The 15,868-nt window shown below is 38.0% G+C and overlaps 1 protein-coding gene across 2 annotated transcripts in view; it reads left to right on the top strand.

Moving 5' to 3' along the window:
• Positions 1-15,868, top strand: part of MYOM1 (myomesin 1) — a 155,119-nt gene that overhangs the window by 45,064 nt on the left and 94,187 nt on the right. For both annotated transcript variants that reach the window (XM_025886355.2, XM_073898461.1), the window contains 4 exons: positions 854-994; positions 4,762-5,101; positions 5,813-5,970; positions 14,454-14,546. In XM_025886355.2, the coding sequence (XP_025742140.2) occupies positions 854-994; positions 4,762-5,101; positions 5,813-5,970; positions 14,454-14,546 (732 nt within the window). The remainder of the gene's footprint in view (positions 1-853; positions 995-4,761; positions 5,102-5,812; positions 5,971-14,453; positions 14,547-15,868) is intronic.

Below are 15,868 nucleotides of genomic sequence, written 5' to 3'. Positions count from 1 at the left end.
CATGGATTAATTTGAGAGAGTCCATGAGCTCCTGAAATTTATGCCCACCTGTATATATTTGAATGAAAATGCATTTCATTTCATTCAAGAACTACAAAGATTAAGACGGATTGTACTTTTGATTTTATCAATCCTTTTCTGTAGTGCAGTCTCGGCTTTCATGTTTTCTGCCATGCCAATACATTTTTTTGTTTAATTAGAACACTGTCTACCTCCAAATACACATTTGCACAAATGTGCATGGGTGGATTTTTGTGTACAACAGAACTGACCAAAGGGTTCTTTATCACACCCCTGTAACTTTCTGAATTACTTAACACTATGTGTTCACACAAAATATATTAACTCTTGTTTGATGAACTCAGTGTTTCTTCTAAGAGAGGAGTCTGTCTACACTGCATAGAGGCCTCAGAGCTGAACCTAGGGGTCCTGCATCAAAATGGTTTGGTGGAGAAGGGCTTCCTATCCAGAACAGTTTATATTTTATCAATCCCCTGAAAAGATTTGGATAAAACAATTTTTATAGACTTCCCAAATTTTGAACATTAACTTAACAGCAAAGAGTATTTGGAACTATTACAAAAACACTGCTGTTTTCCCTTGAAACTTTCGGGGTGGGGGTGGACAAAGCTATGAAATTACCATAGACCCATTTTTTTCTTGTGTCTATATAGAGTGCATTGTATGAGATCTTTCTCACTCCTCTTTAGTTCTAAAGATAAAAGATATTATAACATCAGAAATCTAAGATTATGTGAAACCTCCCCCAAATTAAAACTTCCCTGTATAAGCATTTTTGAATATTTTCAATGCAATTATTGGTTATTACCTAATGTTAGGGGTTTTGTTTCAGACTTACAGATTCCAGTCTGATGTTAGAAGATTATTCATCGAAGTTGAGCCCCCAAGCAAAGAGAGCGAAGAAGAGCCTTCTCTCTGGGGAGGAGAAGGAAAATCTGCCAAGTGACTATATAGTGCCCATTTTCTCAGGACGGTATGTATGCATTCTCTTCCTGGCCTTAAATATTAGAAAGTGAAGGTAAATGTTGTCAGGTAATAATAATAATTGCCTCTGACATTTATTGAACACTTAACTACATGATGATTGAGAAAGGTCTGAGGAACCTTGGAACTCTGCACGGAGGGAGACATGTTCATTGTGAAAATCTGCCATCACCTGGGATGGCTACATGACAAAAGAGAGTGATCAGGAACTTGGTTCTAATTATGTAACTGACTGAAATTAAGAAGGAGAGCATTGGATGCTAGTGATTGGACACTATATATAGTCACTAGAGAGAGAAAGGTTCAAAACCATAAAACATTGGATGAACAAAAAAAAAAATCAGATGTTATATTTAGGCAGAGGGAAGCCATTGTGGTTGCCAGTGTGGTTTCAATTATTATTCATTAGGAAGAAAAAAAATCTTAGATAACATAGACTAAGTAAAAGAATGGCATCATAATTTTAATGTCTGCCTATTTGCCTATATTTGTTTAATGTGAAAAAGATTACTATTTATCTTGAGGCAAATTTCAAACAAAATAATCACAAAATTACAAGTCCATTAATGCCAAATTTCTGTGTTTATAAGGTAAATATGTGTGTATGATCTTTTTTAAAAAATATAAACTTTTTTGGAATGATTATAATATCTAGAGGAATCTTGAAACCTGTTTGAGACACCAAATTAAGATTTAATGGGAACCTTCAGAGCCTTCCCTGTTTATTGTCCCTTGAATGGAGAACTATCCACAGAGCTGAGGTGATACTCAAAATGAGGGCTTCCTCTCAGGGCAGATGCCATCAGGAAATTCAGGAGGCAATGACGTGGTTGTCATCGTTGGTGACCTACTTCTGTTTCCCTGTGTTTTTCTTCCCATTCTTCTCTGATAGTTTCTTCTGGAATTGTTTCAGAAGCTAATGTCATAATTGCTCTGATTCCAGTAGGAAGGTGAGGGGGTAAATAATATGCTATTTTTAGCTTTCTCTTTGATATCTCTGATTTTTTTTTAAGTGAACTTTCCATTGAAATACGCATATTTTGCTAAGTAGGCTTACCAGACTTAGCCTCGCCACAGTTAGTTTAATATACACTGACATTCTTTATAGGGGATGGCTAGGCTAGAGGAGTAAAATATTTTATTTTCTGCTTTGTTCCCAGCCCACTCTGTTTTTTTTTAAAAAAAATATTTAAAAAGTACATTAACTTAGCATTAACCTACATGGCATACCTCTCCATCTCTTTACCACATGAAATGAGGCTTCTTGCTTTCAGTTGGTTTTATTTCTAGTTCTCCTTTTTTCCTTTTTAAAATATGGATCCATCTCCTATATTCTACTCTTATGTTGAAAATAACACTTCATAATGATGTTGACAGTATTAACAATCTAAGAAGAAGATGGGGGGAAAATGAACCTTTGTTGAGTACCGATTGTTTTCTGAGAATCTTACTAGATGCTTTATATAAACTATTTTGCTAAGTTCTCTATACAGCTCTAGAGATGTATTAGTATACCAATTTATGGACAAGGAAATTAAGACTCAGTGACTTGCTGAAAGTTACATGGCTGGCAATGGAAGAGCTGAGTCTGCCGAGATTGGCCAATGCAACATACAGTGCACTCTGTGATTATAGTGTATTTCTGGGAAATACCGTTTCTTCTGGATGGCACTTGAAAATTTCACTTCTTGTACTCAGATAAATTGAGTTAACTTTGTGTCACCAGCAGGTTTAGAGTATTGGAGAGGCGTGAAATTCATCTTAAATTTGTAGCTGTATGGTTTTGTCAGCATGTTAGCATATTTTTGCTTTTGTACCCAGATTATAAAAGGGTTATCACTGACATACACTTATATTTACTTAAAGAAAAATATTCCTCCTGTCCTGGGTCAAAATATTTTTTAAGTGTATTTGAGATCTCATGTGAAATAATTACAGTCTTCCTGAGGTTCAGCTTATTTGCCATGGAAAAGTAAGGAGACCAGGACTTCATTCTGACCTCTAGAACTATGTCACATTAGAGGTGATGTGAGCTTAAACTTAAAGTTCTCTTATTTAAGAATTGTCTCAACTCAGGGCAAGACTAGCATTGAATAAAATCTATTATTATATCTATCAAATCATTTTACAAAGATCATTTCAAATCTCTCTATTATATATTTACCTCTATATGGAATTCCAGGCAGATTCTCATGATGGTTTGTCTTTTTTTTTTAAAGATTTTATTTATTTATTCATGAGAGATGGGTAGAGAGAGAGAGAGAGAGAAGCAGAGGGAGAAGCAGGCTCCCAAGGAGCAGGGAGCCCGATGCGGGACTCGATCCCAGGACCCTGGGATCATGACCTGAGCTAAAGGCAGACGCTTAACCATCTGAGCCACCCAGGTGCCCTCATGATGGTTTGTCTTGTATTCACTTATTAATTCATTCACTTCCTATCTCATTAAAAAGAAATTAGGGATAATTATTTCAAGACACTAAACTGAAAATCTTCTATCTTCCCTTTTCTCTAAATTATAGCAGATATATTACTCACTTACTTAGTAAAGACTACCTTATTAATATTTGGAGAGATAGAGATAAGGAAAAAGAAATTAAACTTTACTCACTGAGTTTAGTAAGAAACAAAGTAGACTAATCTTGTCTACCAGATGTTTTAGTAAAATTCCATAAGAAATTTCAAACTTGGGCAAATGTTGAGCCCTCTTTTTCAGCAAACTACACAGATTCCGTTACCAGAAACTTATAAACATAATGGCAGTATTTGCTTAAATTTGGAAATCATTATTCTTATAAGAAAATCAAAGGTAAAATTCAGCCTTCAGAGGTCTAAGTAGACTCAATTTCAAGAAAATCTTCAATATAATCATTATACTTCCTCACTGTTGGGCTTGACCACAAAGGTATTGAAGGAGGTTAAAAATAATCTACATGTTTTTAACAACATTAATAAATTATAGCACAGTTTCTATCATAAACTACTACATTAGGCATAGCACTTTTGGATGTTACCACTCACTTGCCATCATCATTAATTATGAATAAAAACAAGTCACTTTTATAAACATCATGCCTTAAATTTTGGTCATTTTTTTCTTATCAGGGCTATGTGCAAGCATAAATAAAGAATGTCATTAAATATGTTTACACACACACAAATAACCTTTAGAGAAACCCAGTAGGCATAAGGATCTCATGTAAATTGTGCAACAGCTCTGGGCAATGCATTATATCAGGTGAGTTATAGAATCCAGATCAAGCACATAGTCCCATATCGGAATCACAGGCACAGGAACAATATATCTCATTTTATAATGTCATCTTTTCTGGAGGGAAGGTCATAACTTAATCTTTTATTATAGACTCAATCCTATTTAAATACCCTAAAGAAACCAATGAAATGACCTTAAGCAAGTTACCTAATTTCTCTGAGCCTTGTTACCATATGTCTAAAATAGAAATGATAGAGTTTACCTAGGGTTATTGCAGGCTTAAAATGAGATAGTGTATGTAAAGAAGCACTTGTCAACACCATGGCCAAAGTAGGTATTATTGTTGTTGTTACCATTATGGGTTAAGGTGATGATCACTTCTGTATGTGAAGAATTATCTCCTGATTTACCAGGTTTTTCTTTGTCAGGTTTTCTTTGGGCATGATACACAATGTCTAAGTTCTGATACTTTGAACTTAGTAAAAATTAGGCAATCCTATCACTGCCATCCACAGTAACCATGTTTTGCTCTTATTGTATTTTAGCCAAGTGCATGTCAGTGGAATTACAGATACAGAAGAAGAAAGAATTAAAGAAGCTGCTGCTTATATAGCCCAGAGGAATCTTCTTGCTAGTGAAGAAGGAATCACGGCATCCAAACAGTCCGCTGTATCCAAACAGTCAGCTATATCCAAACAGTCTGCTTTATCCAAACAGTCCGCTGTATCCAAACAGTCCTCAGTATCCAAACAGTCCGCTGTATCCAAACAGTCCGCTGTATCCAAACAGTCTACATCCACTCTTCACCAGGAGGAAGCTTTTGAGAAGAAGTCAAGGAAAGTAACAATTCGAGAGAAGGCAGAACGCCTGTCGCTGACAAAAACAGTAAGAAAAGACAATTTAATGTAATTTACAAACGCAGAGATGCATGTAACATTGCCTGTGTATGTACATATAGATTTGTTTGTTTTGAATGAGGAAATATGTAGTCTTCTGGAGAAACAAAACTAAAGAAAACAAGGAGAAAGACATCAAAATGTATGGGTCAAAGAAAGACAGACTTAGTAGTTTCAAACTCCATGAAATTTTAGGTTCTACAGAAATTATGGTTCTAAAGAACCTTAAGAAATCCACCTTAGGGGAAAGTAAAATATGTTGCTGAGATGTTAAAAATTAAATGTATCTTTTTAAAAGGGGAAAAGAGGGGCGCCTGGATGGTACAGCTGGTTAAGCATCTGACTCTTGATTTCAGCTCAGGTCATGATTTCAGGGTCCTGGGATTGAGCCCTGGGAGGAGCCCTGAGTGGAGCCTGACGTGGGGTTCCATGCTCAGCACAGAGTCTGCTTGTCCCTCTCCTTCCCCTTCTGCTCCTCCCCCTCCCCTTGCTAAAATAAATAAATAAATAAATAAATAAATAAATAAATAAATAAATAAATAAATAAATAAAATCTTTTTTAAAAACAGGGAAAAAGAGAAGGCCTTTGGTCTAAATAGAAAAGTAAGCCTCCAAGTGGAAAAATGATAATTTGGGTTTTTGTTATTTTAGCAGCACAGGTTACTTTGATTTCATAATATTTTTATGTATTTTTTTATAGTTAGAAGAAACTGAGGCATTTCACAGAAAGTTGAATGAAGATCATCTTCTCCATGCTCCTGAATTTGTCATTAAACCTCGTTCCCACACTGTTTGGGAGAAAGAAAACGTAAAATTACATTGTTCTGTATCGGGCTGGCCAGAACCTCGTGTCACATGGTATGTTATCTGTATGAAAATTACTCATAGAATCTATTACACAAAACTAATTTTACTTCCAGTGAAGATATTCAGCATTGTGAATACGCAAGAGTCAGTGAAAGTACCTACAAGTTTGTACAGATTTTTTAAATAGTGAGGAAAGGATACCAGGATGAATATTTTATGAATGAGAAGAAAGAACAGTCTCATGTACATTATGATATATTATGATACTTCGTAATCCTGTTATAAAAGGGGTCTTTATTGCATAAAGTATTAAAATATAGTCAACATACTTACATACAAAGAAAATACATGGCTATAACTGCTATGGGCCATAAAATGTAAACAGAAATTTGCTCCCATACAATATAGGTATTATTTTGTGACCAGAAGCAATGCTCTTAAAAAGATAATTAAAACCCAGAAGGCTTCATCTCTACTCCTCACATGACCTGAGATCTCAACATGCTTTCTAAAGCCACATGGAAGAGGGAACCGGATGGAAGATATTACTCAATACGGGGTCTTAAGAAATTTTCTTTCCATAAAGAATAAGAACCCATTTTCTCTCTCTCATTGCAATTGTCAATGACTTGATGATCCCTAAACTCCAGACTTTCCTGTTATATGTCATGAATACCTGTCACAGACAGCAGAAGTATGAAAATGATAGAGCCAACCTAAAAAGATGTTTTCTGTTTAATTCCCTGACACAGGTATTTGGCATGCTGTTTTTTTATCCTCAGGAGTGGTGGTAAATGCACCCTATGTTGCAGTATAAATGCCAATGGCAATGACATTCTGTGTGGCATTTATACTGCAACATAGGGTGCATTTACCCCCTGCAGAGGGCCTGCCTCCTCCTTTCTTAAGGCCATTATTTCTGTTGGTTAGACACCTGCCTAGGACTAAGGGAGGTAACTGACAAGGAACATATTTCAATGAAAATGAAGTTTTAAAAAAGTCAATTTACAAGCTTTAAAGTATAAAGGTATACTATATGAAGCTAGGAATCAATCAGCCTTAGCCCCACCTTTCTCTGCGACTATGGAGTTGCATACTTTGTTTGGCCCATTAAAGGGATATTTCCTCTTAAGAAACTGATTACTTCCCACCTCATAAAAAAAATCTAAACTTTCCAATTGAAATGTGTAAAGAATAACAAATTTTCAGCTCTAATAATTATTTGGTCAGTAAGAAATTCCTCTTATGAATTAAAATGTACTCCTGATAAACGAATAATTGGAATCCTTAATCAAGTAGATTTATTTATTGCACAATATTCTTTTCTTTCCTGCTTTTTAAAAATTAGAGTTAAAGATGATTTTCAAAAGGATACAAAAGAATTTCTGGGAGCTAAATACTAATCTCTTAAGCACTTGTTAAATACATAGCTGCTAAAATACAATACAACCATGCCATGTACCACTGATGGTGTTACTGAGCCAGAGTGATGTGTTTTCATGAAAGGAGAGCTCAAACTCTGTTAAAGATTAAATTCCTGCATCACGTTTTGTTGGCTGGAAAAGGAGTGATTTAAAAACAAGCATCACTGATATGAGGAATTCTTAATCTCAGGAAACAAACTGAGGGTTGCTGGAGGGGGGGGGGGGGGGGGGGGTGGGGGTGGCTGGGTGATAGACATTGGGGAGGGAATGTGCTATGGTGAGCGCTGTGAATTGTGCAAAACTGTTGAATCACAGATCTGTACCTCTGAAACAAATAATGCAATATATGTTAAGAAAAAAAAAAGAAGATAGCAGGAGGGAAAAAATGAAGGGGGGGAAATCGGAGGGGCAGACGAACCAGGAAAGACGATGGACTCTGAAAAACAAACTGAGGTTTCGGGGGGGGGGGGGGTTAGCCTTAGTGATGGGTATTAAAGAGGGCACGTTCTGCGTGGAGCACTGGGTGTTATGCACAAACAATGAATCATGGAACACTACATCAAAAACTAATGATGTAATGTATGGTGATTAACATAACAATAAACAATTTAAAGAAAAAAATAAAAAAATAAAAACAAGCAAAAAATATAGACTCCCCACAAAAATATGAGATGACTAAATTGGCAACTCTTTGAATCCTAGTTAAATTGAAAAATAGAAATTCTGTCAATTTTCAGTTATTCTCACTAATGGAGCTGAGAAATAGTATGATTGGCTCCCTAAATCTTTCACATCTAGCTTTGAAATATTTTTTTTTTCTTAACATTGAGTCTATATCCCAGGGGCTCATTTTAAATAAAAATGAAGATATAGACACAAGATTTGTCTCAGGAACAATTGGGAAGCTATTCATTTACTGTAACAAGTCTTCTCAAGTTCCTGCATATCCTTTAGTGCTTGGAGGAGACAGCTCGATTCTTTATAAAATTCTCCCCATAGGGAGAAATCAGAGCATTTCACAGAAAATCCTATTGCCTTGCAAGCCAAGTGAAAAGTCAATATGAAAACAGAAGAACCAGTGGACCACTAAGAAAATAGTGAACCGTACTTTAGAGAGCAAGATTTGCCCTTGGATAAAGCTTAAATTTAGACAGCTAGCAGATAACTGAAAATTGGCTATGGCAGTAAACAAGGTCAGATCCAGGTTTTGTGGGGCATGAAGCTCATACAATTCAGGGTCACTCTTTACAAAAAAGAATGTTAATAATATAAATTAGGCAGTGAGCCTTGAGGACACCCGTGCTGGTGAGAGACCTGAAGCTCCATTGGCCTCCAGGTAAACCCACCTCTGGGAGTAAACTGTGTGTGGGATCAGTGTACCTTCCTGGGTATGCTGCCTTTTAAAAAATAATCATTAAATGAAGCTCTAACTTACTTTGTAACACTGGTACAGAGTACCCAGTCTTCAATAAGCATTTTCCCCTCAACGAGCAGGAGACCCACAACCCAAGTACAAACCATGGTTTTTGGTGATTACTTTGCAGGCATTTATGTCTTTTCGTTACTCAACTGTAGCTTTCTGGGCCTAACACTGAGGACAAGTATGAAAGAAATAATTGGGAATGGCTTTCCTGAATAGAAGGAGGTGAATCATGGGAACAAGTTTGTGACGATGCTTTCTGCAGTCATGCTGCCTCGCCTTGTAGCTGTTAGGTCCTTAGCCATGCTTTTTCAAGGGCATGTGTGCCTGGGGCCTGTTTCCCTTAGAGCCCTTTCCAAAGAGGGTTAAGTTCCAAGTTTCCACTAAGCACCCTCGAGACATGGAAATCCCTGAGGTCTAACAAATGATATGAACAGGCAGCAGCTGCTCTTTGGCCAATCCCGTGTACTGACCAAGTCTGTCTAAATGTAACCTAGAGGTTACTCAGAAAACACTAAATGACAGGAGCACATATCACTCATCAGGGCCAGGTGCAGAGATGCCAAGGGGCACTGTCTGATTCCCAAGTCACTTTGAGAGCAGAAGGAAACCTGTTTAGGCATTGGGTCCAGTAGAAAAGTTAGTTGCGAGGATGCTTCTGCACCACCACAGTGAAGCTGGCCATCCTGAAGGAGGGCTTTGTCAACACAAAAGGAAATGTATATATATATGGTGAAAAATGCCAAAATTGTTTTACTTAATTTAATAGGCTGTATTTATATAACTTGTATAATAGGCTACATATTGGTTTAAAAGAGGAAGAAAAAGATTACATTTGTATTTGTTTTACTTGCATAAAGAAACCCTGGAAGGATTTGTAAGAACCCAAGGAGAACAGTTAGCTGTGGGAATGAGCTGGGTTGAAGACAGACGCGTTTGAAGGAGACTGTTCCCTGTGTACCTTTATACTTTCTGGTTCTTGGACCATATAAATGCATTGCCTATTCAGATTTTTTTAAAGTATATGAAATAGGGGAAAAGAGAAAAGTTCTCTTTTAAGAAAGGAAGGAATTGAGTTAATTTTATACTTTTTTAAAAAAGAGACAGATTTAATTGGATTTCCAGTCCAAAGTCTAGATCAATTTTGTCAATGAAAATCTGGATTGTAATCTGTGGGGAGATTCATGCAAACTCACTGGAGCAATGTGTTGGTGTTAGTGAGTAGCAGTTCACTCATTTACTCACTCAACACCCATGTTTTTGGATTTATCTGCGAATACTAGGCTAGACCATCAAGTGGGACAGTTAAAATACTTGTTTGGAATTCTTCACTTTGCCCCTAAAGTTACTGCCAAATAGACACTTAAAGAAATTTGTCATTAGGCATGATAATAGTTCAAAACCTCAGAATAAAATAGTAGAAGAAATGTACTTCAGGAATTGTCTGGGGATTTGGAAAAGTGTTATTCTGTTTTTGCAAATTATGAGAATTTATAAATTCCATAATAGAATCATACATTGAATTTATTTACAAGATTAGAGTTATTCACGATGTTATTTAAAGTTAGCTTTAATTACTACCATATTATCTTTGGAAAGCAACCTACATTTAAAATAGTTTAAAATTAAAATTATTTATAATTTATAATTACTTCCCAACATAAGGGTTTGGGGTTTTATTTTAGATTTTTCTTATTTATTTAAGTCCAAAATCTAACCTAATGGGTTAGAGCTCTCTCAGCCAACTGGTTTTTAAAGTGGGTAATAGCTATTTATTAAAAATACAAAGTTGGATTCTAAGTAGTAATCACAGTTTGTGGTGAGATTCAGCATGTTAAAGATCATTTTGGCATGCATTATTTGTTGATAGAAAAGAATCGGAATGCTTGGCCATGCTGTACGCTGCCAAAGAGCTTTCACTTACAACCCCTTGTTACCAAGTCAGCCCAAGATTCAGACATTTATTTGGGGGAATGAAATCTGTGTTTTACGTACATAAAGGAAGAATATTATCCTACAAATACTTACAGTATAATGAAAGCTCATTAACTACGTGAAAGTGGTAAGGAAAATGGTGTACATCTGAATAGTCACAAGAATTTCAGAAGCCTTGGGGCACCTGGGTGGCGCATTTGGTTAAGCCTCCAACCCTTGGATTTGGCTCATGTCATGATATCAGGAGCCCATCTAGTCATAGGGCTCCCCACTCAGCAGAGAGTCTGCGTCCCCCCCCGCTCCTCCCCCTACTCATGCACTCTCTCTCTCTAAAATAAATAAATCCTAGGAAAAAAAAGAATTTCAGAAGCCTTTTGACAAATAATCCCAAAGTGTAGGTTACTCTCCAAAATTAGCCTCTGACTAGCCTGTTTGGAATTTCACTTTCCAGAAATAACAAGCTCTGAAGAATATACAGAGCAGGCCAGAAATCTCATAGTGGAACATAGGCAGTCTCACAGTGACCCCAAACCTGAATGACTAAGTGAAGTTCTCAGAGAAGAGAAGAGAATTGCTTCTTAACTCAATCCGTGTGTGCTGCTTTACAACAGGCTTTTCTTACACTGCCATCCAGAGTTCCAGAGGAAAGACTCGAAGGTCCTCAAAGTGTTGTGTATCGTGTGCATGTACATTTTAAGCCGACTTCTTATGCAAGGTGGTCACATTAGAAAAGTCCTGGGTATTTAGCTGGGGGGAAGGCATTAAGGTGCTAAGTGGGGTAGTGCTGAAAAGCAAGGAAGGTAAAGCGACCCATGGCAGCTACAAGATACTGTTTTAACTCAAAGTTTACGGAAATACGAACATTTTTGGTCGAAGCCAAACTGAGTGTCACTAAATTGGTTGCTCAGGTACCACTTGCCATAGCCTTCGGTGTCACATTTCTCTCCTTATACTAAAAAGAACTACCGAAAACACCCCAGCTCATGCACAAACTTGAGCAATAGGGAGCTTTTGAGTCAAGTGTGAAATTACTGAGACCAATTTCTTCTGAGGAACATGCCGCTTAACTTGTTCTACCCTGTCATTCATCAATACAAGGAATGTTTGAAATTAGGAGCACCTAGCAGATTTCTTTTTCTAGGCCATCTCTGCTCGAATAGCCCTGTCTGCCTGGAGCTCTGGTGAGACAGCCGGCCGAGGACACTCTGGGGCTGGCAGGGAATGGATCGCCCTTCTGCCGTGGGTGGGGTAGAAGGTTGTGCCTCCCCACCTGCCACGCAGCTGTGATCCCCCAGCCAGGGCAACCCTCTCATTTCACGTCGGAGGGAACCGAGACACAAAGAGCCTCAATTTACTTTCTTGGCATGTGCTTATTTTAAATTAGCCATATCATGAAGTACGTGTTTGTCAGAACTCTGTTCCTTCATCCAAACATTATGAAGCCACAATTAATCTATTGTTATACAATAATTCTGTTCAAGCCAATTTAACAAACACTGAGTGCCTAATATTTGCCCATGACTCATCCTTCCTTGAGAGTGGGAATAGAAGTAAAAATGGATCAGACACAACCCCCATCACCAAGGCAATGACAGCTTAATGGAAGAGACACATATCCAACCAAAATGTGGTGAATGTTCTATCTTGCAGCTTGAACAAAGTAACACTGGTGTAGAGAGGCAGGAACAATTAATATCATGTGGGATTTCAGGGAGGAGTTTATTGAAGAAATGGCATTTGATCTGAACCTCAAAGGATGAGCTGGGATTTTGCTAGGCGTAGAAAGAGAATGACACATTTTTAAAAGTATAGAAAATGAATATGTTTTAGGGACAAAGGGTGTGTGTGTGTAAGCTGGGGAGAGGAAGGAACTGACTGAAGATTATTTCCTTTCTTTCTCTCCCTTTCCACCACTTTCCCTGCTCCCATACTTCGTTATAACCATTTCCAGAAGTCTGAAGAAATAAAATGCTGCTAAACAGAGTATATTTGGAAAATGGAAGGATCATATGTTGTCACAAGCTGGATGCTTGGTTTCAAATCCCAGCTCTGCTCTCTAGCTGTGTGAACTGGAGCAAGTTATTTAACTTCTCCATGCCTTGGTTTCTTTATCTGAAAAATGATGTTAAAAATAGGCTATCTCAGGCAGTTGTTGTTAAGAATTGAATTTTCTTCTTCTTCTTTTTTTTTAAGATTTTATTTATTTATTTATTTGAGAGAGAGAGTGAGAGAGAGCATAAGCAGGGGGTAGGGACAGAGGAATAGGGAGAAGCAGACTCCCTGCAGAGCAGGGAGCCTGATGTGGGACTTGATACCAGGGCCTTAGGATCCTGACCTGAGCCAAAGGCAGACACTTCACTGACTGAGCCACACTGGTGCCCCAGGATTGAATTTTCTGATCTATGTGTAAAGCACTTAGAACCTTGTTTGGCTCATAGTAAATGCTCTGTCTCAGTTGTGGTTATTAGTGTTATTTACGTTATCTGTGCACATGAAGTGGTGTGTCTGAAGGGAAAATAAGTGAAATCTAGCTCTTCTTTTGGACAGAAAATGGCTTCAGCAGAAAAGCCTGGTTGGGCATCATAGTCATTGGTTATTGAAGGCATGAGGACGTGGTGAAGAATCAAGATGCCACTTCCAGACTCAGAAGATGGTGTCTCAGGAAGGGCCCCTCCATGTGGGCCTACCCTCTGAGGGCTGAGAGGCGTAACCAGGAAGAGGACAGTTAGAAAAAGGGAATCTCTCAACTCTTATTTGTCAGACTTTTTCTTTCATGATTGATATTTAAGTTCTTCCAAACCAAAAGCCATGCTTGCTTTTAACAGAACAAAACACTTAAATATAAGAGCTTTCAATACAATGACATTGTTTTTAACAACATGCAAGAATGTTAGTAGGAAGAATGTTTTGCTTTCATCCCACACAGACAGCCAACAATAAAACCCCCAACACAAAGCCTTTCTTTCTGTCTTGTCAACAATGGACGAGTTTTTCTTTAGGTCTTTGATTGAAGTATAATATACACACACAAAAAGTACATATTACATATAAATGTAGAGCTTTGATGAGTTTTTGTAGACTGCACACACCCATGTCACCAGCACCCAAACAAGAAACCAAACAATATCAGCGCCAAGATGCATCCTTCATATCTGCTGTCTACACCCCAGGGAAATCACTCTCTTGACTTCTAACAGCAGTAATTTGGTCTTATATGGGTTTGTACTTTATATAAAAGCAACCAATATACTATGTACTCTTTTTTTAAAGATTTTGTTTATTTATTTATTTATTTATTTGAGAAAGAGAGAGAGAGAAGCAGACTCCCTGCTGAGCAGAGAGCCTGATGTAGGGCTCAATCCCAGGACCCCGAAATCATGACCTGAGCCAAAGGCAGATGCTTACCTGACTGAGCCACCCAGGAGCCCCTATACTATGTACTCTTTTGTGTCTGGCTCTTTTCACTCAACATTGTGTATATGAGACTCCACCACACTGTTGTGAATGGTCAACTTCTTCAATGTAATTTTTATGATAGAGGAGAGGAAAGCACGCTCATCGAGAAGTTTAATTGTATTTATAGTGCATTTTATTTAATCTGCTGTAGATTTGTATTCATTCAACAGATGCTGCTGCAACCTCAGTGCTGTGTTTATGGGTGTCCCTTCATGAACAAGAATCGTGTGTGTGTGTGCTTTTAATCATAAAGCTATCTATATTTCAACTTACTTTGCCTTGTTTCCATTGTCTCACAGGTATAAAAACCAGGTGCCAATCAATGTCCATGCAAACCCTGGAAAATATATTATTGAGAGTCGATATGGAATGCACACTCTGGAGATCAATGCGTAAGAGGATGTCAGGGTCCATGTGTGTCACTTGACAGTTGCCTGGGGAGGCAGTCTCAGCAGTTAACAACCGCTGTCCCCCTTTCTTCCAAATGCACCATGGTCACAAAGTGGTCTTACGTTTGAATTTAGTAATGATGAGAAAAAAATTAATTTGTACCTTATCCTTTTATATACTTGAGAGTTTTTCTTAGACATTAGTGAGAAAATAAGTTACATAAATAGGCATTTATATTTAGTTATCCTTCCCCATTCTAAATCGATATCATCAGCAGCATTATCCTTTTTTGCCTTGAATCAGCAAAGGCCATGGAGATTGTGGTGGGTGGCAGTGAAAGTAAGCTGCACCAGGATAAATTCTCTCCTTCAGCTCCCCAGGAAGTGTGGGTAACTATGCACCCACCCTGTCAGCCTGCAGATGGAGGCAGGACTGGACAGGGGAATGTTTTTAAAGCAAAATCCAAAGCAAAATTTGAAAGCCAAACCCACCTCAAAATTTCTAAGTCCTCAAACATTTAATCTATCTCCTAATATGGTTTTGAATGCAATTCTGGTTATGTGGATGAAGAAGTCCCACCATTTTTAGTTCACATGAAACCATGACATGCTGAGATGTCAAAGTAAAATTTACATCATTCTGATCAGAGCAGATGACACACATGATACTGGGTTTCAAGCAGGACCCTAGGGCCCTGGGACATTGTCCAAGCACTGACCTTGACCTAAAGTCACTTCAGTTCTGCCATTTGGTGGTTCTACTGAGGCTGCAGTGAGCTATGTGTTTGCTTTATAATTAAATAATTATGAGAAAGGCAACCATATTGACCTTCCTGGAGTTCCATTGATGTCCATAAAATTTCAACGAGAAATCAGTTTTTAGAAATGACACTAAATCCAGAAGGTCAACGAGGAACACAGACACTGGTTGTGATAAGACACAAAACAACCTGCTTTGAAATCTTAGCTTGTTCATCTCTGTGAGATCATTCTTTCTCTTACTCCATTATTAAACCTATCCCGATTTCTGTATTATAACTTGTAGGAACTTCTAAATGGAGCTGCTGTGCTGTGCTGTGGGCTGAAATTCCAAGTGTGACCTGAACCTTAGTTGAGTTGAGAGATAAACACCATATTTGCACTTTGAAGCTAGAACACCGAAGCATACATTAGACAGACCCGGATCCGGTTTGTAGCTCAGGGAGCCTGCGGGAGTCCTGTAGGGGAGACTGTGTCTTTCCCTCTCTGTCGCCCTGTTGCCCCCAGACTGAAACTCTCCCTGAGGGAGGCCAGCAGGAAAGTTGTACCCATGGGGTGCTCTGGGA

This window comes from Callorhinus ursinus, unplaced genomic scaffold (assembly GCF_003265705.2).
Source record: "Callorhinus ursinus isolate GAN/ISIS: 27379988/994484 unplaced genomic scaffold, GSC_fseal_2.0 scaffold11, whole genome shotgun sequence".
NCBI lineage: Eukaryota > Metazoa > Chordata > Mammalia > Carnivora > Otariidae > Callorhinus > Callorhinus ursinus.
This window is presented reverse-complemented; position numbering and strand designations above follow the sequence as displayed.